At 41.0% G+C, this 26,760-nt stretch overlaps 1 protein-coding gene across 1 annotated transcript in view; it reads right to left on the bottom strand.

Moving 5' to 3' along the window:
• Window positions 1-26,760, bottom strand: part of col16a1 (collagen type XVI alpha 1 chain) — a 167,914-nt gene that overhangs the window by 49,472 nt on the left and 91,682 nt on the right. The window contains exons 25-42 of the mRNA XM_062962528.1: window positions 25,769-25,879; window positions 24,100-24,144; window positions 23,886-23,921; window positions 23,011-23,064; window positions 22,101-22,226; window positions 21,745-21,780; window positions 17,943-18,050; window positions 16,701-16,823; window positions 10,478-10,531; window positions 10,306-10,347; window positions 10,175-10,210; window positions 8,894-8,947; window positions 5,564-5,623; window positions 5,412-5,465; window positions 5,130-5,156; window positions 3,419-3,484; window positions 3,150-3,203; window positions 2,953-3,006 (exon numbers count right to left, since the gene is read on the bottom strand). Coding sequence (XP_062818598.1) covers window positions 2,953-3,006; window positions 3,150-3,203; window positions 3,419-3,484; window positions 5,130-5,156; window positions 5,412-5,465; window positions 5,564-5,623; window positions 8,894-8,947; window positions 10,175-10,210; window positions 10,306-10,347; window positions 10,478-10,531; window positions 16,701-16,823; window positions 17,943-18,050; window positions 21,745-21,780; window positions 22,101-22,226; window positions 23,011-23,064; window positions 23,886-23,921; window positions 24,100-24,144; window positions 25,769-25,879 — 1,140 coding nt within the window. The remainder of the gene's footprint in view (window positions 1-2,952; window positions 3,007-3,149; window positions 3,204-3,418; window positions 3,485-5,129; window positions 5,157-5,411; window positions 5,466-5,563; window positions 5,624-8,893; window positions 8,948-10,174; window positions 10,211-10,305; window positions 10,348-10,477; window positions 10,532-16,700; window positions 16,824-17,942; window positions 18,051-21,744; window positions 21,781-22,100; window positions 22,227-23,010; window positions 23,065-23,885; window positions 23,922-24,099; window positions 24,145-25,768; window positions 25,880-26,760) is intronic.

Below are 26,760 nucleotides of genomic sequence, written 5' to 3'. Positions count from 1 at the left end.
TGCTCTGGCAGAGGATGAAAGTCCACCAGATGTAGCCTTGGACAGATCTACATTGAGCTCTTATCTTCGGTCCAATCTGGGAGAAGAACTCTGAGCAATCCAAGACTTTGTTGAACATGTCTCAAGGCTATGTTTATCAGCTTTGCTCTAGACTAAACCAGATCAGCTCCATGCATAGTTTGGCCATAATGGAGCTGATCCAGAGGGACTTCAGTGCAGATGTGCCCCAAGTTCACTTGCTGTTCCTCAAACATTGCAACCTCTGCAGCTAGACTCCCAACATCTCACACACGAAAAACCATGACATGTGTGACAAAAGCAACCCCAGAATGGGGCCATGAGGGCAAAAACAATGATTGGCGCTGGTCAGAAGAGTTAGTCAACCTGGCAGGTAGGAACCAGTTGGATATGTCAAGCTGGTGTCATCTTCCTGGATGATCTATGGGTCCTAGAGAATGCTTTCTTCTTTATTTCTATGGTTGCAGAAATAAAATTGGCTGTGCCTTGGTTTTCTGTGGCTGTTAAATAAATAGCCATTGGAGATGATCCTGCAATAAGCAACATTGTCCGCAAGATCAGAGGGTCATTACAGACACAGTATCTCCATCTGAACCAACCATAAGATGACATATTCAGCTCTAATGTGACTGGTTGATTGAGTGATTGACATTTCCACTCTGTATCCTCAATTTATACATTTGTTCAGCTTACACAATAAGTTATACGTAAATGCTTCTTATTCATGTTTTGGGAGTTACCGATCTCCACCCCAAAAGGTTTCTAAGAATTTGCTACAAGGGCTTTGAATAGCATGGCCATTTTAAACCAGCTCTTATCTTTTAATGGATTTGTTTTAAGAGTTTTAGTTCTAGGGATAATTTAATTGCAATTTAATAACTTTTCATGGGTTTCCGCTCCAGCTTTTGTGCAAGCTTTTATCTGCTGTTGCTTTTGGTTTTTACAAGTTGCCTGGAGAATGGGGTCTGGGGAATAGGAAGGCTAGGAAGGAAAATAATAATAATAATAATAATAATAATAATAATAATAATAATAATACAATAAGAAAAACTCAGCTGCTATCAGGACCTCAAGATCGAACTGCAAAGACTCTGGCAGTGTTTGACTTGTGATTTTGTGATACAAAATCCAGCATATCTATCTTGTTTGCTGTGTCATACAATGTTGTTGTGTCAATAATAATAATAATAATAATAATAATTTTTTTGCATTTTTTTAAATCTATTAATATTGATTTTACTTGCTTTTACATTAGGAAGAACTTCCCAACAGTTAGAGCGGTTCAATGGTAGAATGCACAATCTGGAAGTCTAATGGAATCTTCTTCTCTGGAGGTCTTGAAACAGAGGCTGGATGGCCATCTGTTAAGAAAGCTTGGATTGTGTCCTCCTGAATGGCCGAATTTAGATTGGATAGGGAAGCTCTTATGGTCCTTTCCCACTCTATGATGCTATTATTCTAAATGGGCCTGAGAGCAAATCAAGCTGGAACTCTTCCCATGTACAAAACAGAGGCTGTCATACTTTGGACACTTCATGAGAATCCAAGATGATCATACCTGGCAAAGTGGGATCTAAAAAAAAAAAGAATGGCATTACAAGGCTAATTCAATTGTGGAAGCCCTGCTGTTACAAGTGTTGTGACTCAGCTGGAGTCTCAGCGTGACTCTGATGGGGATTGTGGGATTCAGGTTCCTGATGTTCAAGATGATGGGATTCAGGTTCAAGATGACTCTGATGGGAATTGTGGGATTCAGGCTCAGAGTGTCCCTGCTGTGAGAGATGAGGAACAGGGAGACATTCCCACAGCAGGGAATGGTGTTGTTGATACTGAAGATGATACCGAAGCTAGCCAGGTGCAAAGGGAGGATAGCTCCTGGTTAGATAATGTGCAGACAGAGGCTGATGCGAATGAGCTCTCTGGCCTTGACGGAACAGAATCTTCTCTGGATCGTGATGGCCATTTGGAATTTCGATGCAGGAGTGTTAGAATAGCAAACAAGAAAGAGAAAGAGGTCAGAGGCCAAAGAAATGAATTCATGCTGTGCAGAGAATATTAAAGGGTGTGCTGAGAGAGAAATCTTTGTCAAAAGCAACGTATCGTTTTGGAGTATAGAAGCTAGCTCTTGCTTTCCTGGATTACCTTGCAGCCTTGTGTATTCAAGTTATGGGACTTTGTCAAGCATTCATGGAATCTTGTTTTATGCCTTATGTTTTCTTGGATTATTCTTCATAGCCTTGGTTTTGGGATCTTTACTTTTGCTTTTTAAGAACTATTTATTTCCTAATAAACTACAAAAGACTTCAACCTGTTTACAGTCTGGTGTGTTCAGCAAGGTGAAGCTAACCTGAGGTGCGACAACAAGACCCAAGCAGGGCTGTGAAGGATCTCTTGGATGTTCTTCATTCATGGATGCCCTATTTATTTATTTACAGTATTTATATTCCGCCCTTCTCACCCTGAAGGGGACTCAGGGCGGATTACAATGAACACATATATGGCAAACATTCAATGCCAACAGACAAACAACATACATTAGACAGACTCAGAGGCATTTTTAACATTTTTCCAGCTTCACGATTCCGGCCACAGGGGGAGCTGTTGCTTCACCGTCCAGTAGTGGCTGTACTTCCTCATTCCTTTCCTCGTGTTTTGCTGGCAGTTTTATGGTGTTGTAAATTAGCCTCCTGCATAAAGCGTCCCTAAATTTCCCTAATTGACAGATGCAACTGTCTTTCGGGGCTGCATAGGTCAACAGCAAGCCGGGGCTATTAATGGTTGGAGGCTTAACCCGACCCGGGCTTCGAACTCATGACCTCTCGGTCAGTAGTGATTTATAGCAGCTGGTTACTAGTCAGCTGCGCCACAGCCCGGCCCCTAGGTTGAAGCCAACTTGAGGGCACCAAATGAACATCACAAGTCCCTCCTACTGACCTGTCTTCCTGGAGCTCCTGGGGGTCCTGGTGGTCCGGGGGCCCCTGGCGGTCCCTGGAGAAGTGGGGAGAAAGCAGAGGAGACATTCAGAGAGCCACAATTGAATTCCTACAAGTGTGTTCAAGCCAAGGGGGGATGGAGGAGCCAAGGCTGCCACGCACAAAGGAGCAAGCATGCACATCCATGCCCACACACACCTGAGGGCCTGGCTGAGGCTGCCAGGAAGTCCCGATCCACAGTCCTGGAGCACCCTGCGGGTCCAAAATGGGGAGAGCTTTTAGCAAGGAGCCAAGCGGGACCCGGGTTGGTTGGTCGGTCCGGCTTCCAGAGCAGCAAAGGCGTGGAGCGGTTGAGCGGAGGGCGGGAGGGGCACACGGGCAGCTTGGGCCACCATCCAGCTTAGCAGTGAATCCTTGCCCCACAAAACAACACTGGGAGGGAAGCTGAAGGGCGGAACGACGCTTACCGGAAGGCCAACCATATTGGGGTCCGCCCGGGAACCAGGTTGGCAGCTGCATTCTCCAGAGTCTCCCTGAGAAGAAAAAAAAAGGTGGAGAGGAAAGACTGAGCATTGTGGAAGAAGCAGCAGCAAGATGACAATCCAGAACAAGATCCAGACAAAGACATTGATGAGAGCAGCCCCTAATGTTACCTTGGAATTCCTGTTTGTTTTTTATAGAACTTTTTTTGCAATGGATATAATAAATATCCATTTATCATCCATTTATCCATTTATCCATGGCCAAGCATCAGGTTAATAATAATAATAATAATAATAATAATAATAATAATAATAATAATAATAATAATAAAACTTTATTTATACCCCGCCACCATCTCCCCAACGGGGACTCGGGGCGGCTTACATGGGGCCATGCCCAGAACAATACAAAATAACAAAATATAAAAGCAACATATCACGACACAATTAAACAATACAATAAATAATAATATACATTACAAAATCAAAAAAGCAATAAAAACAAGGGCGGGCCTCATGAACATTAAGTTAAAACTCGGGGTGAGAAAGGGCACTAGAGTGGCAAATCTGTCATGGGTTTTGGTCTGAACTTTAAAGGAGCTATGGACCCATCCCTCAGTTTCTCTCAAAGGGGCAAATTGTGAGGACTGTGTCCAACGCATGATGAGGTGCCGTCTATATATTGCTGAGAGAAACTAACATCATAGAAAATCTTCCAAACCTGACCGTCAAATATATTAAGAGCTTTAAGTGAATTTAATTGACTCCAATGTTTAATTCTAATTTAATATTGACATGTTCTGGGTTTTATATTGTAGTTTTTTTCTGTTTGTTTGATGTTGTGAGCTGCTTTGTATCTCACTCAAGAGATACAAGCAAAATAATAATAATAATAATAATAATAATAATAATAATAATAATAATAATAATAATAATAGGGTTGTTGTATGTCTTTCGGGCTGTGTGGCCATGTTCCAGGAGTATTCTCTCCTGACGTTTCACCCACATCTATGGCAGGCATCCTCAGACGTTGTGAGGTATGGATAAACTAGATAAGGAAAGGAAAGAATATATATCTGTGGAGAGTCCAGGGTCTTTCCTTTCCTTACCTAGTTTATCCATACCTCACAACCTCTGCGGATGCCTGCCATAAATGTGGGCGAAACGTCAGGAGAGAATACTTCTGGAACATGGCCACACAGCCTGAAAGACATACAACAACCCTGTGATTCCGGCCATGAAAGCCTTCAACAACACAATAATAATAATAATAATAATAATAATAATAATAATAATAATAATAATAATAATCAAAGACTGGCAGAAACCAGTGCAGGTGGTCCCGTTGGTGATCGGCACACTGGGTGCCATGCCAAAAGATCTCAGCCGGCATTTGGAAACAATAGACATTGACAAAATTACGATCTGTCAACTGCAAAAGGCCACCCTACTGTGATCTGCGCACATCATCTGAAAATACATCACACAGTCCTAGACACTTGGGAAGTGTTCGACTTGTGATTTTGTGATACAAAATCCAGCATGTCTATCTTGTTTGCTGTGTCATACAATAAAATAATAATAATAATAATAATAATAATAATAATAATAATAGGAAGAAGACGAAGAGGAAGATGAAGAAGAAGACAATGACAATATTCCCAAACTTGGCATGGTTGAGAAAACAGAAACTCACCTTCTCACCCCTGGCTCCTTTTTCACCCTGGAGAGAAAGGTAAAAGAAGGTGAATCAATACAGAGTCTTATATCGATGAAAGATGAGACAATAAAACAGTTACCAGGTCTACCTTTGGCATCCAAATTGACCGAGCTATTTGAAGATCTGGACTTGTTTTTGCCAGAATAGGATTTTCAGAGTCGGAGATTCCCAGGAAATTCAACCAGGTGACCATTCAAGTCTCCTACGAGTTTCCAACTACAACTCCCTTCGAAACAAGCCAAACTGCAGCTTACCTACCATTAAACCATTGTTGCCAGGTGCTCCTGGGAGGCCTCTTGGACCTTCAGGACCCTGGAAGAGAAGATGAAGACAAAGTAGGATTTAGCAAAGGAAGCTTAACGTTGGGGCTTCAAGAGCCCCCAAGATATAAAGGAGAGGTTTCCACTTACTGGTGGGCCGGTGACACTGGCGCCTGCAGGTCCTATGGCACCTTTAGGACCTGGGGAGCCCTATATATAAAAACAAACATGGTTACAAAAACAAAGCTGAGAACATTCCTGATCGAACCAGGATGAGGAAAAAAGTCTCTAAGGATTCATCTACATTGCAGAGTTAGCTCTTCGTGAATTAAGCGGTTGCATCATTTTGGTTTTATCTATACGTGTCTAAGGAAAAAAGTAAGTTAGATCCGAAAGTCTGGAAAATATATCCATTCTTCCTCAACTTATCCATGGATTCAATATTTATGATTTGACAAAAAAAAATATTATTCCATGGAAATGTTTGTGAGCTTCTCTAGGTCCTTTAGTGAGATTCTACGGTGTGTTTCCAGCAACTTATAGGTGTTGCACCTCAGCACTGGTTCACCTTGCTCTCAACACACACACCACCACAGCAGATGTGGTTTTTTTCAGTTTATTGATAAATAAATAGCAAAATCTTAATAAAAAGCAGTAAAGAAAGCAGTAAGCCAATTACAAAGGCAATCTGCAGAATACAGTTCCAAGTCTCTAAAATAGCATATCAGTCCTGGAGAAACAAGGTAGCATGGGCTTCAAAATACAATCCAATCACAGAATCTAGGCAGGAACCGAAGTGAGGATCTATTTCCATGAGCAAGGCAAGAGTTAAGCTTCCAGAATCAACGTTGCTCTGTCTGAGATCTTCCTCTGTTTCACCCTTTTTAACCATGCTTACAAGCTAGAAAAGCATTCCTCTGACCTTTGTTTCCCACACGTTTATTAGCGATCCTCACAGAATGCCTGGGACCAACTCTTAACCTTAATCTTGTGCCTCTATCTAAGGAAGACTCCTCTGCCTTGCTGCCAGAGCCACCTGGACTTTGTTGATGTTCAAAATCCTGTGAAAGGTCACCCTTATCGCTAACTTCAGCTTCCCTGCTAGCCTGCGGCCTTTCTAACAATTCAGAGCCTTCAACATTTCCTTTGTCAGCCTGCATTTCTGACAATTCAGAATCTTCAACATTTACTTGATTAGCCTGCATTTCTGACATTTCAGAACCTTCAACATTTCCTTGGTCAACCCGCTGAAACCCAAATCCCCCTTCATCATCAGACTGAACCACAACAATAGGGTTCACTATTACCTATGGTTTTAGGGGTCCCCTTTGGATACAGGTTTGTCCCTTATTTCTACTTAGGATGGGAATGCCTGTTTGCATGAAGTTTCCTGTGATGTTTGCCAAGAAAGTCCTTAATCATGGTTGCACGCCATGTCTGTATAATTATCTATGCTTGCACTCCATATTCCCAGCCCCATTTAAGGGAGCAGTTTTGCTGCAGATCCAAATGAACTGTTGTGCATCGCAAATGCAATTGATTTACCGTAGCAATACCTTGAGCGACAAAGCCTCTGCATTTCTGCTGAATTCATAGTACAATAATATTCTGTTCACATGCCAGCTGTCTGCTTGGGTTCATTACAGAGCAACACTGGGAATGTGAGCTCCGTTTTGGGAAAATAACTCATGGATATTTGCAATGTTTGGGGTTTTCTTCCTTTTTTCATTCGACGGTATTTACAGGCCAACCTACGAGAAAGTTCTCAGAAGGGCTCGCGACGAGAAGTGCAACAATTGAAAAAATCAATAACCGTAAAAACTGCAATGAAGGGATAATGCTGCATAAAAACACAAGCTGGGGAAATTAAAAAACAGCTTAACACAGAGGCATGCTAAATGTTGTGGAAAATAAAAAAGAGTCTTAGTCTCATGCTCAAATAATCCTGATGTAGAACCAGCCAGCATGTTGTAGTGGCTTGAGTGTTGGATGTTGTTTAAACCACACAGGTTGACCTTGGGCATGTCACATTCTCTCAGCCTCAGAGGAAGGCAAAGGCAATCCCTTCCTCTGAACAACCCCTCCTGACCCATATATTAGTGGATGACAATATGAGACAGTTCTCATTGGCCTTAATACAATATCATTGTAACACAAAGCCCTTGGAGGCACCTTACATGGTCACTCCATACTTCATAGCAAGCTACCAGGATAGGAAAAGCAATTGGATAGCTCCCCATAGTGAGACATACATTGAATACAGATGCAATGAGACTTCTGGAAGAGCATGACTGATGTCAGAAGCAATGAGATGTCTTGGATTAAAGAAACAATATGATCTCCTGGATTACAGAAATGTGATTTCTGACATCACAGAAGCAATGCAACTTCTGGCATTATAGAAGCAATGTGATTTCTGGAATGTCAGAAGCAATGGGGCTTCTAAGATTACAGAAACAATACAACTTCTAGGACCATAGAAGTAATATGATTTCTGGGATTACAGAAGAAGTGTGACTTCCAAGATCTCAGAAGATACGGAACTATCAGAGCCGGCCCTAGGTAATTTTCAAGTGTAGGCGAACAGAATTTTGGCGCCCCCCCCCCCAAAACAACCACTGAAAAATAAAAGCATTGGATAAGCAAAAATGTTGGATAATAAGGAGGATTAAGGAAAAGCCTATTAAACATCAAATTACATTAAGATTTTACAAATTAAGCACCAAAACATCATGTTTTACAACAAAACAACAGAAAAAGCAGTCTTGACTGCACCCCTGTATGTTTTGCGCCCGAAGCGACCGCTTAATTCGCCTCATTGTTGGACCGGCTCTGGAAACTATGGAATGTCAAAAGCAAAATGACTAACATCTACACCAATATGTGACTTCAGGAGGACTCCTTCAGCTATTTATGGTGATGTCACCCATGTGTATGCAGCTATGCTGTGAAGCATGAGTTAGCTATGCTTTACCATAAATGTGGAGAGAAAGGAGTAAATGCTAATGCTGCAGTACCTGAAAAGGAACATCCACGTGTGCAAGGGAATATTTTGTGATTCCTGAAATCTCACTGGACCACCATTCTTCAAAAGAGTGAACTACCTCTTCCAGAAGTTCTAGGAGTGGCAACTCACCTTGGGGCATTTGTGGCATTTATAGCAAGTCACGTGAAAACCAGGGCAGAAAATGGGCTGCCAGACCCACCATGGTTTTACCCCACCCTTGCTCTAGGAACAGGATGGGAAGAGTACAGAAGAGGCACGTCCCACTGCTACAGTTAGCCCCGGAGTGCACTAATCATCTTTGAAAAAAATACACGGCATACGAAGGTGGAGAGATTCTATCACCTCCAGCATCCGCCCATTGCAATTCACAGGAAATGAATAAGAAATGAAAGCTGAAGCAATTGCAGTTGCTGGAGCCTCCGTGTCTCACCCACATCTATGGAAAATTAAGCGATCCAGATGCAAACGCTCACCTTGGCACCTTTTTCACCGGCATTTCCTGGGGGGCCTCGAGGTCCTGGAATTCCCTAGAGAAAGAGGAACAAAGCAGAAGAACAAATTGGTGGTATGAATAGACTCAGTGTCTGGGGAAACGAGGACGTTTTGATTGAAAGTTTCTAAGAACATTAGACAAGGTGGACCTGCATGCAGCTTAATGTCCTGGCCATTCATTTGGAAGGGCTCAAGACATTCCTACTTGGAGAGGGCATCTCCACATCAATGGCGTTCCTCATCAACATTTTTGAAGGTGTCCTCGATTGGAACGTTCCATAGGAATTGAAAGAACTTCCATGAGGATGTGTCCTATCAAGCCAATCCATGAGTCCAATGGTTCTCAGAAGGTGCTAAGTATTGGTTGAATTGAAAATGGAGAGCTAGTTTTTGGATTTATTTCTAGTAAGCCACCCCCATCCTTCCAATCCACTCCTTTCTGGATTGTGATCGGATTTTTGCACGATGGCTTCTTCCATACTATTCAGTCCACCTATGGAATCCTAGTGTTTGTGGTGAGAAACGAGAGCTCACTGGCTGAGAATATCCTTCCCAAAACTTCAAATGCTACAATTTCATAGGATGGAACCATGGCAGATAAAATGACATTGTAGTGCTCTAATTTTATAAGGCAACTAGCCACGCGTTGCTGTGGCGTTGTCCGGTGGTGTTGGTGAGAAATTGTTGAGGTAGTGGTGGTATTGAATGTCTGTTGTATGGTTGTCTTTATGTTTAGTATGCACACTGAAGTGGATTATATGGCAGTGTGGAGTCAAGATAATCCAGTTCAAAGCAGATAATATAAGATTCTAAATGGGTTATATAGCTGTGTGGAAGAGCCTTGAGCCTACACTGCCATATAATCCAGTTAAAATCTGATGATCTGTGGAAGAGGCCTAAGTGAGGCCTAACTGTGCCAGTCCCCTGGGCTGAGTAGGTTTCTAGGAGACCAAGTGGGTGGAGCTTAGCCTTCAAACTGGCAGCAATTGGATAAAAACTATTATTCCTCTCCCTGTAATTAGGACTTTATATTTCTTTTCTTTTTGTTGTATCAACCTAGAGCCATGAATGATGGGTTGTGTTGTCAAATTTTGAGGTTGGGGGTCCTGTAGTTTTGTTGTTTTGTCCACTGCCCTGATGCCATCACTCTTTTATATATATAGACAGGGCTCTAAGTGAATACCAGAATCTGGATCAAGCATCCTCTGAACAACTTAAAGACCTTCAAACAAATGGAGCTGAGCAAAGTGGGAGATACTTACATGGCTTCCTGGTGCCCCTTTCTCTCCTGGTTCTCCCTGAGTAACAGAAGAGAAACAGTTAAGTCTTATTCCAACTACAATACATAGCAAGGGCAAACATTGCTACATCCGAAAGAAATGGAAATACTCACATCTGGGCCTTGAATCCCTTTTCCAGGAGGACCTGGGTCTCCCTAGAAAAGAGCAAAAGAAAGGTTCATGGAAATTTGAGATGTTCTCCTGCAACCATGAAGGCCACACAGGTCATGGCTGTATTATGGCCATGTTTTTGGACCCTCATCTTAGACAATGACCCCAACATACTTGCAGCCCTTTCAAGCCGGGAGGTCCTTGAATTCCTGGAAGTCCTGGTTTTCCCTGTGGATGGAAAGGAACATGTAGAAGAATTAGGACAGATCATAAAATCCACCTCCACATTCACCATAAACACTGAAGATGAAGACCAGATGAAAAATCCATCCATCCATCCATCAATCCATTACTGTTCTACCTTTGATCATAAGATTCCAAGTTGGTGTATAATAGCAACACTTTAAAACTGCATGATTTGGATTTGGGATGGGGTAGAGTCTTAATGTTTAATGCTTTCAACTACACAAATTATTTAATTGGTGTTTAATTGTTATATTTATATTTTAATTCATTTGCATTATTTTGTATTATTTTGTTAGATGCCTTGAGTCCTTACAAATAAGGAGAAAGGCAGGATAATAAATAAAGTAAACAATAAATTAATAAATCACTTCCTGGCTCGAACCAAAAGTAAGTTAGACAAGATAAAGAAGGTACTAAACAAAACAGCAACTAAGACAACTTCTGAAGAACTTCCTGAAGACCCCATTCTTGGGTGAAGTTTTCCTTCAAGTACTGAGGCCCCAATTAAAAAAAAACCAATTTAATACAAAAATGAAAAATATAATTAAAGCACAATTCTGTATTTTTTAAAAATAAAAACAAGTTATAAATAGTTTAAACAGTTATGGGTTTAAATGTGGTCACCAGCATCTTGAATTCAGACCATAAGTCTTTCTGGTGACTATTAAGTGGTCTCTTAGACAAAATTCAAGTACAGTAGAGTCTCACTTATCCAACACTCACTTATCCAACATTCTGGATTATCCAACGCATTTTTGTAGTCAATGTTTTCAATATATCGTGATATTTTGGTGCTAAATTCATAAATACAGTAATTACTACATAGCATTACTGCATATTGAACTCCTTTTTCTGTCAAATTTGTTGTATAACATGATGTTTTGATGCTTAATTTGTTAATCATAACCTAATTTGATGTTTAATAGACTTTTCCTTAATCGCTCCTTATTATCCAACATATTCACTTATCCAATGTTCTGCCGGCCCGCTTACGTTGGATAAGCGAGACTCTACTGTAGTATCTTTTCCTCTGCAAATTCAGTTTCAGTTCATGCTTACATCTCAGCTAGAAAGCTAGGGAGCCAAAACCGATGATCTCATGAACTGAATTTAGGGCGGTCTCATATTTTTGAATCCCCAAACCTGATTTTTGTCAATTAAGTCTGGAATTCAAGTTGCAATTCATTTAGATTTGTGTGGATTTTAAAAATGATTTTTTTTGGCCATTCTGAGATCTAACTTTGTGCTCCAAAAAGGATTTTTGCTACAACGGCTACAATAGCAAAAAATGAAATAAAATACACTGGCCTTGTATTGCCCAAAGCCATGAAAAGCTATTTGCACTCCAGCTGTCATTGAAAATGAAAGATTTTAGCATGCTGTACCCTAATCTCTAAAGCGTTTACCGAGGAAAACACAATGACACCACCTGTATAAATCATAAATTCTTGCATAAACATCCTTTCGTTTCCATAATCCCTTCTAAACCTGTGAGTTGTAGACAGAAACAATGCCCAGTGAAGGACATTTTAAATTTCAAACCCAACTCCTCTAAAGACCGAAAAAAAATGTAGTCAACTTGTTCCTTTTTTCCTATTGTTTTATCAGACATGGTGCTTTCAAGTGTCTTCAATAGGATGTAAATCATTGCTTATTTCCTTCTAGCATGAAAGAAGAGATAGTTTCTAAAGCTTTCGCTGTATGGGGGAAAAGTATGCAAAGTTTGTACGTTTTCCCAGAACTTTTCGTGCTTTGAGACTTTTTGTGTGAAATTTTTTTTAAAAAAAATGTATTGTGTATACCAAAAAAATCAGCTGACTGGTCTTTCTTGAAACAATATTTTAAATAAGAGAAGATGAAATCCAGATTCCCAACAATAAAGATAACATGAGTATTTGGGCGGAGGTATTTTGTTTTGAAGAAAAGAAATGTACATTTCTATATAAATATAGGGACACTCTCTTTTTTCCCCCCAAACCTCGATGTAAAAGATCGGAAGTTGACAACTCCCCCCCTTTTTTTCCCCTCTTCTCTTCATATTATTTCCTTGCTATTTTCCTACTTTTCTTTATCAATATGTTCTCCCACTTTCTATGTAAAGAAAAATACGTGCAGATTTGTAGTTATACATGTAAAAGTGTTCTGGTTTTTTTTCCTATATTTTTTTTAATATTTATTATTTGTTTTCTTTTTTAAACTGTACTACACTAATTTTAATAAAAATGAATTTTTTTAAAAAAATGTATTGTGTAAAAAAACCTCTCTTTTGATACAGAAGGCAATGAATTTCTGATTTTTTTTCAATTTTCTATATAAAAACATGCATTTTATTTATTATTTATTTTATTTATTTACAACATTTATATCCCGCCCTTCTCACCCGAAGGGACTCAGGGCAGCGTACAAATTGGCAACAATTCAATGCCTACACATAATTAAAACAGCAATGAAAATCCAATAAAACAATTAAAACAATATAAAAATTATTTTTATGCAAAGTTCCAAGGTTTTGGTGACAATTGTCCCCTTTCCATTCCAAAAGTTCCAGAAAAATTGTACATCAATCTGATATTGAAGACAACGTATTTCTGCAAAATATTCCCCCTTTTCTGTACAAAATATTAATTTTTGTGCAAAATTCCAAGGCTTTCAGTGAAAATTATACTCCTCCCTCCCCAAAGTTCTCAGTTAAAGAATAAATGTACATCAATCAGATATTTTCTTGATAAGGTTTAGGTCGTAGTCGTTCTCATCACAGCGGTATATATTATTGAAAATCCCATGTGTGTCTCCACATCACAGCCATGAAAAGTAAAAAATAAAGTCATTTTTAAAAACCAATATTTTCAGGAGGTGGAAATTCTGAGCTCTTGGTTAACAAAGTCCACATCCTTTGTGTGTGCGCATGAATTAAATTTCCGGACACACACCGAGAAGAAGGCTTGGGTATCTCTTGATGTTAACAGTATGAGTTAGACTGTGTTTGGCACGAAGGCCGGAGAACGGCGTTCAGTTGCGAGAACAAAGCTCCGGCGTTGTCATTGTTAGTTATCTCACCAAACCACCCCTTTAGATCCCCAAACTTAAGAAGCGTCGAGTGCGGCTTCCTTTGCGGCTTTGAAGTCGACAACAAAGGTGACTCGTCTTTCTCGAACCGCGGCCTGGCGGTCCGAACGCACAAAAACATGTTAATGATGTGACATTCTCCCGCTTAGCAGAGACGGTCACCTTTATTCAAGGGAGGCTCTTTGTGGAAGTGTTGCAATATGTAAATCAAACCGGTTAATTAAAAGAATAAAAACCAGACAGTTAACACCGTGTCATCAAATAAATTTGACTGGCGGCAGGCTCCTGGAGGATAAAAAAGAAGCACTTCTTTCAACAATGCATAATTAACTTATGAATATCGTTACCGCGAGTTCGAGCGGCGGCCGGCTGGTGTTATCTCCGAGGATTAGATCACTTTGCAGGAAGAGAGCTCGGTGATGCCATTAGCCATGATAGCTAGAGGGCATCTCCATGTTCAGAGGGCACCAGATCGGGGAGGAACAAAACAATACAGCTTGTGAAACCCACCAGAAAACTTACTCTTTCATCTGAGATGACTGAATGAAGTCCTCCTCTCAGTGTTGGATGGTGGCTTCCATGCCAAGAGGGCAGCAAATCCACGTCAGTTTTTGAATGGCTGCAAAGGATCTCTCCATGGTGCTGAAGCTAGTGTGGCGCTAGAGTTCAGCACCATGGATAGCTCAACGAAGGCTTAGAATAGTGGTATTTATTTAATCGGCAGCCAGAATGCTTGAACATTGACCACACTGCCCTATACGGCTCGGGCCCTGCCTATCTTCGTGATCACATCTCCCTCTATGAACCCGTGCGGGCCTTGAGATAGAATCATAGAATCATAGAATAGTAGAGTTGGAAGAGACCTCATGGGCCATCCAGTCCAACCCCCTGCCAAGAAGCAGGAAATCACATTCAAAGCACCCCCGACAGATGGCCATCCAGCCTCTGCTTAAAAGCCTCCAAAGAAGGAGCCTCCACCACAGTCCGGGGGAGAGAGTTCCACTGCTGAACAGCCCTCACAGTGAGGAAGTTCTTCCTGATGTTCAGGTGGAATCTCCTTTCCTGTAGTTTGAAGCCATTGTTCCGTGTCCTAGTCTCCAGGGCAGCAGAAAACAAGCTTGCTCCCTCCTCCCTATGACTTCCCTTCACGTATTTGTACATGGCTATCATGTCTCCTCTCAGCCTTCTCTTCTGCAGGCTAAACATGCCCAGCTCTTTAAGCCGCTCCTCATAGGGCTTGTTCTCTAGACCCTTAATCATTTTAGTCGCCCTCCTCTGGACGCTTTCCAGCTTGTCAACATCTCCCTTCAACTGCAGTGCCCAGAATTGGACACAGTGTGATTCCAGGTGTGGTCTGACCAAGGCAGAATAGAGGGGAGCAGGACTTCCCTGGATCTAGATGCTATACCCCTATTGATGCAGGCCAGAATCCCGTTGGCTTTTTTAGCAGCCGCATCACATTGCTGGCTCATGTTTAACTTGTTGTCCACAAGGACTCCAAGATCTTTTTCACATGTACTGTTGTCTAGCCAGGCGTCCCCCATTCTGTATCTCTGCATTCCATTTTTTATGCCGAAGTATCTTGCATTTGTCCCTGTTGAACTTGATTTTGTGAGTTTCGGCCCATCTCTCTAGTCTGTCAAGATCGTTTTGAATTCTGCTCCTGTCTTCTGGAGTGTTAGCTATCCCTCCCAGTTTTGTGTCGTCTGCAAACTTGATGATCGTGCCTTCTAACCCATCATCTAAGTCATTAATAAAGATATTGAACAGAATCGGGCCCAGGACGGAACCCTGCAGCACTCCACTCGTGACTTCTTTGCAAGATCTGCCGGGGAGGCCCTCCTTTTGCTCCCACCACCATCCTAAGCGGAACTGGTGGGGACAAGGGAGCGGTATTATTATTTATTATTAGGTGCCGGCAAGTTGAAGTTCAAAAGCAATCAAAGATACAGTTGGCCCTCCATATTTGTGGTTTGAACTTTTGTGAATTGCTGTGAGTCTTTTGGGCTGTATGGCCATTTTCCAGAAGCTTTCTCTCCTGACGTTCCACCCACATCTGTGGCAGGCGTCCTCAGAGGTGTGAGGATGTGATTACTGGCAGATTTGGTTAATAGGTCTCACTGCAAGTAATACTGGAGTCATATAGAGTCACACTGGAAAATCTGAAGATTCCTAAAGAGAATCCATCTTATGAGATTAAATGGTCACTATCCGCTGAAAGTCGACCATAGGGTCACTTTGAAGGACCTAGAGAGTCCTAGAGAGGTATTCTTTCAAGTAAAACAAAATACAGTAGAGTCTCACTTAACCAACACTCAATTATCCAACGTTCTGGATTATCCAACCCATTTTTGTAGTCAATGTTTTCAATATATCATGATATTTTGGTGCTAAATTCGTAAATACAGTAATTACTACATAGCATTAATGTGTAATGAACTAATTTCTCTGTCAAATTTGTTGTATAATATGATGTTTTGGTGCTTAATTTGTAAACTCATAACCTATTTTGATGTTTAATAGGCTCTTTCTTAATCTCTCCTTATTATCCAACATATTCACTTATCCAACATTCTGCCGGCCAGTTTATGTTGGATAAGTGAGACTCTACTGTACCTGTTTTCCAACTTGCATAGGGCTCCTGTGTCTCTAATCGTCGTGAAAGAAGATATAATTTGCCTGTAATATTCTTAAACTAGGGATGTCCATGTTTCAAGTTTCAGCTGAATATTATTTACTTTTTTCGTTAGTGACAGCATGGTATTTTACTCAGACGACGTGACAGATTTTGTTGTTGATTGTCTTCATTTTTTCTGCTTATAATACTATTTAAAAATAGTATTATACAAATGTACAGGCATCAGTATCTGATTCTAGGGCTGGAAACATGTGTCTGGTTCCAAAGATGCCTCTTTCCATATATTGCACATCGTGAAATACTCCATTTTTTTCCACGCACAAAATGGAAAGTGATGGTACTCAAGTAGAGTATCACACCAACAATTTGAATTCAAAATTCAGGTGCAAAGATATACCAGGTCAATCTAGGAGGATGGATTTCTTCAAGACATGCAAAGTGACTTACAGGTTTGCCGGGCTGCCCCACACCTGGAAGTCCACGATCTCCTTTAGGGCCAGGTTTTCCTGGGATGGCAATGGCACCAGATGAGTCTCCGGTAAGGATGGGGCAGGAGTCGCAAGCTTCTCCCTTTAGGATGGAAAAGATGAGAGCAGGTAGAGCAAGGCCTCAGGAAAACAGGAGCAAAGTTTGACATAATATCATCCCTTATCCCTTACAATGATGTTCTATTATGCAATGGTTTGGCTGTATCTGGAAATGTATGTCCTCATTGCAAGGGATGATAACAGAAGCAGAATAGATCTCTACAGTGACTTACGGACCTACTGCCAGGACTCTACCCTTGGAAGACAATCATACTCCACCAGGAGTGATAGCCTATGATAATAATGTACGAGGGCTGAATGAAAAGTTATGCTTCCACCTTCGTTACTTGGGTTTGGATGGGAATATTTTAATAAATCAAACGCAGAAATAATCCTTAGAACATGCTCTTTAACTACCACTATTCACTTTTCCACACAATCACCAGACAATTGGATACATTTCTGCTAACAATGAACACGTTTTCTGAAGCTGTCATGGAAGAATTCGACACTCTGTTTCTGCAACCGGCATTTCACAGGACCCATCGTGCATAGATCTTCCGATAGCCAAGCAAAGCAATAATGTGACCCACATGTTCTTGTGAAATGCCGATCATGCTTGAGATTTCTCCCTGAGTGATACGACGATTGTCCTGAATCAATTTGTCCACCTTTTACTTGTGAAACTCGGTGGTTGCTATCACAGGACGTCCAACTCTTTGTCACGCAAGTCAGATGTTCCCACCTCAACATCTTTAAATTTACTCACCCAACGATGCACAGGACTCACATCAACACAATCACCATAAACAGCTTGCATTCTCCTTCTGGGGTCAAGAATTCAATGATTGCACATTGCTTAAGTTGCATTGGCCAACCGTCTGTGCAGGGTTCCATACTCCGCACTTTAACGACACAACCATTCAATGCTAAGGCTTCCCGCCAAATAGAACTGCAGAGGAGAGTCTACTGAATAAGCCAGTACCTGCAACATACCAGTACTGCCAACTGTGGAGGAGTTATGAAGGTGGAGGCATTACTTTTCATTCAACCCTTGTATTTATTTAATTATCTTATTATGCACATAGCCAAAGTAGATTGTTTAGAGTCCTTGGTAGTCATCCCATGGGTAGTTAGAGTCAACGGATCAATTGCTACTCACCTTTTCGCCTTTGGCTCCAGATGGTCCCCTGACACCAGGTTCTCCAGAAAGACCCGGAAAACCTGATGTACCTGGTGTTCCGGGATCACCTGGGTTTCCTGCATCACCCTAAAAAGAAGTAGAACACTTGCATGGAGAAATGGAGTATCTCAACAACAGTTGATGGACCACAATTGGACTTATGGTAGATTGAAGGGTGTAAAATAGTAATTTTATTTTATTGCAATGATGGATACCTGCTCACCATCGTTGGAAACCTCACAACCCCTGTCATAAATGTGGATGAAACGTCAGGAGAGAATGCTTCTGGAACATGGCCATACAGCACGGGAAACTGACAGCAACCCAGATACCTGCTGCGTTGTTGGGGCCGGGCTGTGGCGCAGGCTGGTGAGCAGCCTGGTGCAATAAATCACTCTGACCATGAAGTCATGAATTCGAGGACAGCCTGTGGTGGGGTGAGCACCCGTCAATTAAAAAATAAAAAATAGCCCCTGCTCATTGCTGACCTAGCAACCCGAAATATAATTGCATCTATCAAGTAAGAAATAAGGTACCACTTATAAAGTGGGGAGGCAAATTTAACTAATTTACGACGTTGGAATGAGGAAGTGCCGTCACAGTGGATGATGAAGCGGCTGCTCCCGCCTGTGGCCAGAATCGGACATCCCCTCAGGAGAAGGTTAAATTGCCTCTGCGTCTGTCTCTGTCTTGGTTCTATGTGTATATGGGCATTGAATGTTTGCCCTATATGTACATAATGTGATCCGCCCTGAGTCCCCTTTGGGGTGAGAAGGGCGGAATATAAATACTGTAAATAAATAAATAAATAAATAAATAAATAAATAAATAAATAAATAAATAAATAAAATGTATACCTCCATAAACTACCATGTTTTTAGGGATGGCTCCTTTGGTGCATCTACACTGTAGAATTAATCCAGCTTAACATCATTTTAACTGCCCTGGCTCAATACTATGGAATGATAGGAATTGTAGTTTGGTGAAGCACCGCCTCTGTTTGGCAGAAAAGACTAAGGATCTTGTAAAACTACAACTCCCAGGATTCCATAGTCATGGCAGTAAAAGTGTTGTCCAACTGCATTTGTTCTACATTCCAGAAATCTATCTATCTATATAAAACGGTAATGAAATTTCGGCCTAGGACAAAACAGCAAAACTACACATCCCAGAAACCCTAAACTTGGCAGCACAACCCCTCATCCATGCCTCTATGTTCATACAACAAAAAGAAAAGAAAAATAAAGTCCTAATTAGAGGGAGAGGAATAATTGTTTTTTTCCAATTGCTACCAGTTAGAAGGCTAAACTCCACCCACTTGGTCTCCAAGCAACCCACTCAGCCCAGGGGAAGGCAGAGTTAGGCCTCAGGCCTCTTCCACACTGCCTATAAAATACAGATTATCTGATTTTAACTGGATTATATGGCAGTGTAGACTCAAGACCCTTCCACACAGCTATATAACCCATTTATAATGGACTTAATGTCAGGGGAAAACCTTTACCCTCTACCTTAACTACCACCAATTCTTCAATCCTTTATTTCCCATAGCACCAGACTTCGCCACAGCAACGCGTGGCCGGGCACAGCTAGTGGTTTATAAATCTTATTTTCCAATTCGCTTATTCTGATTCTTCTTACGTTTTTAATAGGTGTGGTTAGAGAAGTGCAAAGAGCTTCTAGCACTTAAAACCCAAAGAACATTGCACTGGGTTCCAAATTATATCATCGTAGCCAAATGGGCATTATTAACCATATGATTTATAGACTTAATGAACGCGGTTTGGGTATATGTTTGCAAACCGCTAAGTATGTTTCTGTAATTTTTAATCAAACGGCCATATAAACGCGCGGTTTCCTCTCCAATCCCTGTCTAATTACTCCATTATAGCTTATTTTCCCCCAATTGTATTGGGTCAATAAAATTAGCATGTTTTTGTTGGTTGGCATGAAAATATTTGCAGACGGATTTTCTGAGCCTCCGATTTGACTCGCTGTGCAAAGCAGCCGTATGTTTCCAGTATCACAGCGGGGGTCGTGAATCCGCTCTGGGTTTTACTCTGAACTTTAAAGGACTGAAAGAATTAGCAATGGTTTATGGGTCTCATTTTAAAAAAGGAATTGGAATATCATCATCATCGTTCAGATTTTTTTTTTTGGAACAGCTGTTCTCCAGACTACAACTTGGATTGGATTTGCCCAACGTAGGGTCATTTGAGGCCGATGAAAATGCTTGATCTCATGCGTAACCTATGGAACCAACCCAGTCTTTTTCCTTTTCCTCCGTCATTTATATCCAATATTTCATTCAAAAATAGAAATCCAGTCTCTTTATTCAAGAAAAACAAATATAATACATTGAGCATTCCTAATCTAGAATCAGAAATATTCCAAAATCCAAACACTTCTACAAAAGTGGCTACGATAGTGACACCTTTGGGTTGCTGTGAGTTTTCTGGGCTATATGGCCATGTTCTGGAAGCATTCTCTCCTGATGTTTCACCCACATCTATGGCAGAGGTCTGTTGGAAACTAGACAAGTAGGGTTTATATATCTGTGGACAGTCCAAGGTAAGAGAAAGAACTCTTGTCTGTTTGAATCAAGTGACACCTTTGCTTTCTCATGATCCTTCAATGTACTCAAAATGTGTTTTATGGACAACATTATTCACAAATAGTGCCTATAAATTCACCTTAGGCATGTAAACTCGGCCTATGCTATGAACATGTTTTTTGTGTGTCAGGAACGACTTCAGAAACTGCAGTCACTTCTGGAGTGAGAGAATTGACTGTCTGCGAGGACGTTGCCAAGAGGACACCCGGATATTTTGATGTTTTTACCATCCTTGTGGGAGGCTTCTCTCATGTCTCCGCATGGAGCTGGAGTGCACCCTTCTCGGGTTGGATTTGAACCAGCAACAACCTTCAAGTCATCAGTCCTGCCGGCACAAGGGTTTTACCTACTGTGCTACCGGGACCTCCAGCATAAGGTGCAGTAAAGGTTTTCCCTTGACATTAAGTCTAGTCGAGTCCAACTCTCGGGGTTGGTGCTCATCTCCATTTCTAAGCCGAAGAGTCGGCATTGTCCATAGACACCTCCAAGGTCATGTGGCCCGCATGACTCCATGGAGCACTGTTACGTTCCTGTCAGAGCAGTACCTATTGATCTACTCACATTTGCATGTTTTCGAACTGCTAGGTTGGCAGAAGCTGGGGCTATCAATGGGAGCTCACCTCATCCTGTGGATTGGAACCGCCGACCTTCCAGTCAGCAAGTTCTTCAGCTCGGCGATTTAACTTTCTGCACCACCTCGGCCCCTTAGCATTAGGTGTAGATCAATAATAAATGGATTTCGTGTTTACAACTGGATCCTGTCTCCAAGATATTTCATTACGTACATGTATGCAAGTTAGTGTATTCCAAAATTCAACATATTCCTGGTCCCAATCATTTCAGACAAAGGGGGACCCAACTTGTACAAGGTACTGATGTTGAAAGGCCTGGGCTGTGGCGCAAGCTGGTGAGCAGCCAGCTGCAGCCAGCTGAGACCAATCACTCTGACCAAGAGTCATGAGTTCGAGGCCAGCTCGGAGCCTGTGTTTGTCTTTGTCTTTGTTCTATGTCAAGGCATTGATTGTTTGCCTTATATGTGTAATGTGATCTGCCCTGAGTCCCCTTCGGGGTGAGAAGGGCGGAATATAAATACTGCAAATAAATAAATAAATAAAACTTTTAACAACATATGTCTTTGAGATTATACAACTGCCAATATTTTCTTACCTTCTGCCCTTTCATTCCAAATTCTCCAGGTTTCCCCTAAAAAACAAAGAAGGGAAAAGAAGGCTGTTAGGAATTGTGGGAGTTGAAGTCCAAAACACCTGGAGGGCCAAAGTTTGCCCATGCCTGATCTACACTATAGAATTAATGCAGTTTGAGATTACATGAACTGACATTGCACAATTCTGGAAGTTGCAGTTTGGTGAGACACCATCACTCTTAGGCAGAGAAGGTCTACTTAACCTACAACTCCCAAGATTACATAGCTTTGACCAGGGCAGTCAAAGTGGCACCAAACTGCATGAATCCTGCAGTGTAGATGTAATCCAAGTTTCCAAACGAAGCACAGCAACACTCACCGGTTTTCCTGGAAGTCCAACACCAGGAGGACCTTGTTCGCCTCTCTCCCCGGGAGGCCCTGGGATGGCGATGGTGGGCTTCTCGCTTTCTAGATAAGCACTGGAGCATTCTCTGCAAGGCTCTCCCTGCAAGGAGTGACAAAAAGGTAATTAGGGCTGTAACTCCTTGCTTATCTCAGTGAGGAATGTTAGCCATTTTCTTCTACCGGCAAGAAAGTCTTCCTAAGCTATTGTCATGATCTCCAATCTTGGACATCTCTGGTCGGCTGACAAAGAACAGATGCCAGCCATAAAACGGGCCAGCCATAAAACCTCAATTACCCTCTGGTATGTGAGAGCCCCTATATAAATGGGCCAAAGAGAAGGTTCTGGTATTCTGTGCAATAAAACCTGTTGGAATCTACCAGCGTGTGTCGTGGTGCTTTTTCTGGTGGAAGACTGACCCACAGCACAACTGGAAGAAGAGAACCTTACAATCCATAAAACCTCAGTTACCCTCTGGAATGTCAGAGCCCCTATATAAATGGGCCAAAGAGAAGGTTCTGGTATTCTGTACAATAAAACCTGTTGGAATCTACCAGCGTGTGTCGTGGTGCTTTTTCTGGTGGAAGACTGATCCACAGCACATCTGGGAGAAGAGAACCTGACAATTTTTACAGCTTTTGAAGCATTTTCACAGTACAGTTGTGGTGGGGTGAAGCAGACAAAACTTACATTGTGTTAAATTTATTGTAATTGTTTATTATATTGTTTTATATGTATTTGTTGTGGGTTGCCTTGAGCCCCTATACTGGTTAATAGATGGGAGAAAAATAAAGTAAATAATAATAATAGTAACAACAACAACAACAACAACAACAACAACAACAATCCACACCACACTGCCACATCTTTCTGCTGTATCGCTCACCTTCTCGCCTTTGGTTCCAGAGTTCCCACTGTCTCCTTTGTCCCCACGGAATCCCTAGAAAGAAAGGAAGAGCTGACACACAGTTTTGAGAATAAATGTGCAATGGCATTAAATGGCTCAAAAATGATTTCAAATTCTTTTGCTGCAGTACTTTGAGTACTGAGATACGGAATGGCTTCTGCGGTTAGAGTTAAATATAAAGAACTGTAAAGATTTATACTAGTTAAATCCAAAGGGATTCGCATTAAATTCCAAATTAAATTCCAATGCATTAAATTCCAAATTAAATAAACTGACAAATAATCAATTTTTCTTTAAAGGGTAGTTAACCCATTGCTCCACGATGGCGCAATGGGTTAAACCCTTGTGCCATCAGGACAGCTGACTTGAAGGTTGCAAGTTCAAATCCAACCCAGGGAGAGCGTGGATGAGCTCCCTCTGTCAGCTCCAGCTCATTATGCGGGGATATGAGAGAACGTAAAGGTAAAGGTCCAGCAAGGTAAAGGTAAAGGTAAAGGATTTCCTCTGACATTAAGTCTAGTTGTGTCCAACTCGTGTCCGACTCTAAGCCAAAGAATCGGCATTGTCCATAGACACCTCCAAAGTCATGTGGCTGGCATGACTGCATGGAGTGCCGTTACCTTCCCGCTAGAACAGTACCTATTGATCTACTCACATTTGCATGTTTTTGAACTGCTGGGTTGGCAGAAGCTGGGTCTAACAGCGGGAGCTCACCCTGCTCTCCTGGATTCGAACTGCCGACCTTTTAGTCAGCAAATTCAGCAGTTCGGTGGTTTAACCTGCTGCACCACCAGACATGAAAGGTTGCATGTCTTTCAGTCCTATTCCACACCTCCCCACATTCCTATACTCACAGGCTTGCCCATGGGTCCTATAGGTCCAGTATCACCCTAAAAAAACAAAGAAAGTGTGGGTCATTGGAGGAAAAAGAGTGGTTCAAATAGTGCTTCGGTTCCAGAGCAGTCTGGAGAAAACATAGTCACGAAATCCTAATGTTGGTAGTATTCTCGTGATAGCAATCCCGGATGAGTTCCATTGTTAGAGTCTTGGATTCAACATTTTTCTTACTTTTTCGCCTTTGGTTCCAGCCAGTCCCGGAGGTCCAGCTTTGCCCTGAAAAAGAAGAAAGAATCAACTCAGTGAAAGGGCTGGAAAAACAGTCTGGCGACGGGAAAAAATACAAGTTGCATCAAGAGGAGAGTAGCGTCAAGATCGAGAGAAGGAACTGCTCTCCTGGGAAGCATCTGAATGCAGATTGATGCCACTTGAACTGCCATGTCTCAAAGCTTTGCAATGAAGGGAGTTGTAGTTTTACAAGGTCTCTAACCTTCTCTAGTGTCCCACGAAAGGGCAACCCCCAGGATTGCATAGCTTTGAGCCATGGCAATTAAAGTGGTGTCAAACTGCATTCACTCTACAGTATTAAGTGGCTGAGGGGGAAAAAAGGAAAGGACACGAGGCTGTTAGGAATTGTGGGAGTTGAAGTCCAAAGCACCTGGAGGACGCAACTTTGCCCATGCCTGGTATAAATGCTCCTCATGAGGACTAGAAGCACTCGTGTCCCCTTGTGTATTCTAATATTATTATTATTATTATTATTATTATTATTATTATTATTATTATTATTAATTGCCCAGGAGCAAGCCATCAGAACAAAGGCAATTAAGGCCAAGATCGAAAAATCAGCTAATGACCCAAAATGCAGACTGTGCAAGGAAGCTGATGAAACCATTGATCATATCCTTAGCTGCTGTAAGAAAATCGCACAGACAGACTACAAACAGAGGCACAACTATGTGGCCCAAATGATTCATTGGAACTTATGCCTCAAGTACCGCCTCCCAGCAGTAAAGAACTGGTGGGATCACAAACCTGCAAAAGTATTGGAAAATGAACATGCAAAGATACTGTGGGACTTCCGAATTCAGACTGACAAAGTTCTGGAACACAACACACCAGACATCACAGTTGTGGAAAGGAAAAAGGTTTGGATCATTGATGTTGCCATCCCAGGTGACAGTCGCATTGACGAAAAACAACTGGAAAAACTCAGCTGCTATCAGGACCTCAAGATTGAACTTCAAAGACTCTGGAAGAAACCAGGGCAGGTGGTCCCGGTGGTGATGGGCACATTGGGTGCTGTGCCAAAAGATCTCAGCCAGCATTTGGAAACAATAGACATTGACAAAATTACGATCTGTCAACTGCAAAAGGCCACCCTGCTGGGATCTGCGCGCATCATCCGAAAATACATCACACAGTCCTAGACACTTGGGAAGTGTTTGACTTGTGATTTTGTGATATGAAATCCAGCATGTCTATCTTGTTTGCTGTGTCATAAAATAATAATAATAATAATAATAATAATAATGATAATAATAATAATAATAATAATGATAATAATAATAATAATAATAATAATAATAATAATAATAATGATGATAATAATAATACTTTATTGATATTCCGCCCTATCTCCCCAAGGGGACTCAGGACGGATCACAGTACACATACACGTTGTAATACCTCCCCAGCAATTTGCGGTACCTATTTCTCTACTTGAAACTTATAAGCTGTTTTCGAACTGCTTAGGTAAACAGTGAGCTGGGCTTGACGGTCGAGTGCTCACCCCGACCGGTCTTTGAACTGACCACTTTTCAGTTGATAGATCATCCGCTCTGCTATTCTTACCCAAAAGCAATAAAAAAGCAAAAGCAAAAGTGCTCTCTATACTTACAGGAAGTCCAGGAATTCCAGTCCCTGGAGCGCCAGGTTCTCCTTTGGGTCCTCCTTTCCCTGGAGATTGCAGTGACGATGCTGCGAGGTTGCACGAGAGACAGCCTTCACCCTGGAAGAAGAGATCGGAATGTTTTTAGGGCTTATTAGTATCAGGAGGAAACAAAATTTGATTTTTGCACGGAATAGTAGCCATTAGCAACAAAGAATGACAAAAAATACAACTACGCAGTTTAAGTCAGACTGCGAGAGGCATAAAAAAGTTAAAAGGGATGAGAGCATAAACTCAGGTTTAGAGTTATTATGACTATTGATTCATTTATATAGATAGTATGATTGGGATTTGGAGTGGTTGTGTAGTTATTAATGTATTTTAATATTTCTGTGTGTAATGGTTTAATGCAGGCATGGGCAAACTTGGGCCCTCCAGGTGTTTTGGTCTTCAACTCCCACAATTCCTAACAACCTACCTATGCCAGTTGAATGACACAATGGGTTGAATTATTTTTAAAATTCTTTTATCCCCTATTTTTAATGCATTTACATTGTTTTAATTTGCATTATATCATATTCAATGTTGGGAAGAAAGGCAGGATAAAAATATAATCCTAATAATAATAATAATAATAATAATAATAATAATAATAATTGCATTATATCATATTCAATGTTGGGAAGAAAGTCAGGATAAAAATATAAACCAAATTAATAATAATAATAATAATAATAATAATAATAATAATAATAATAATAATAATAATAATAGCATTATATCACATTCAATGTTGGGAAGAAAGGCAGGATAAAAATATAAACCAAATAAATAAATAATAATAATAATAATAATAATAATAATAATAATAGCATTATATCACATTCAGTGTTGGGAAGTAAGGCAGGATAAAAATATAAACCAAATAAATAATAATAATAATAATAATAATAATAATAATAATAATAATAATAATTGCATTATATCATATTCAATGTTGG

The sequence above is a fragment of the Anolis carolinensis genome, unplaced genomic scaffold, assembly GCF_035594765.1.
Source record: "Anolis carolinensis isolate JA03-04 unplaced genomic scaffold, rAnoCar3.1.pri scaffold_10, whole genome shotgun sequence".
Taxonomy (NCBI): domain Eukaryota; kingdom Metazoa; phylum Chordata; class Lepidosauria; order Squamata; family Dactyloidae; genus Anolis; species Anolis carolinensis.
Note: the sequence above shows the minus strand (reverse complement) of the source record. Positions and strands in the feature narration are given on the sequence as shown.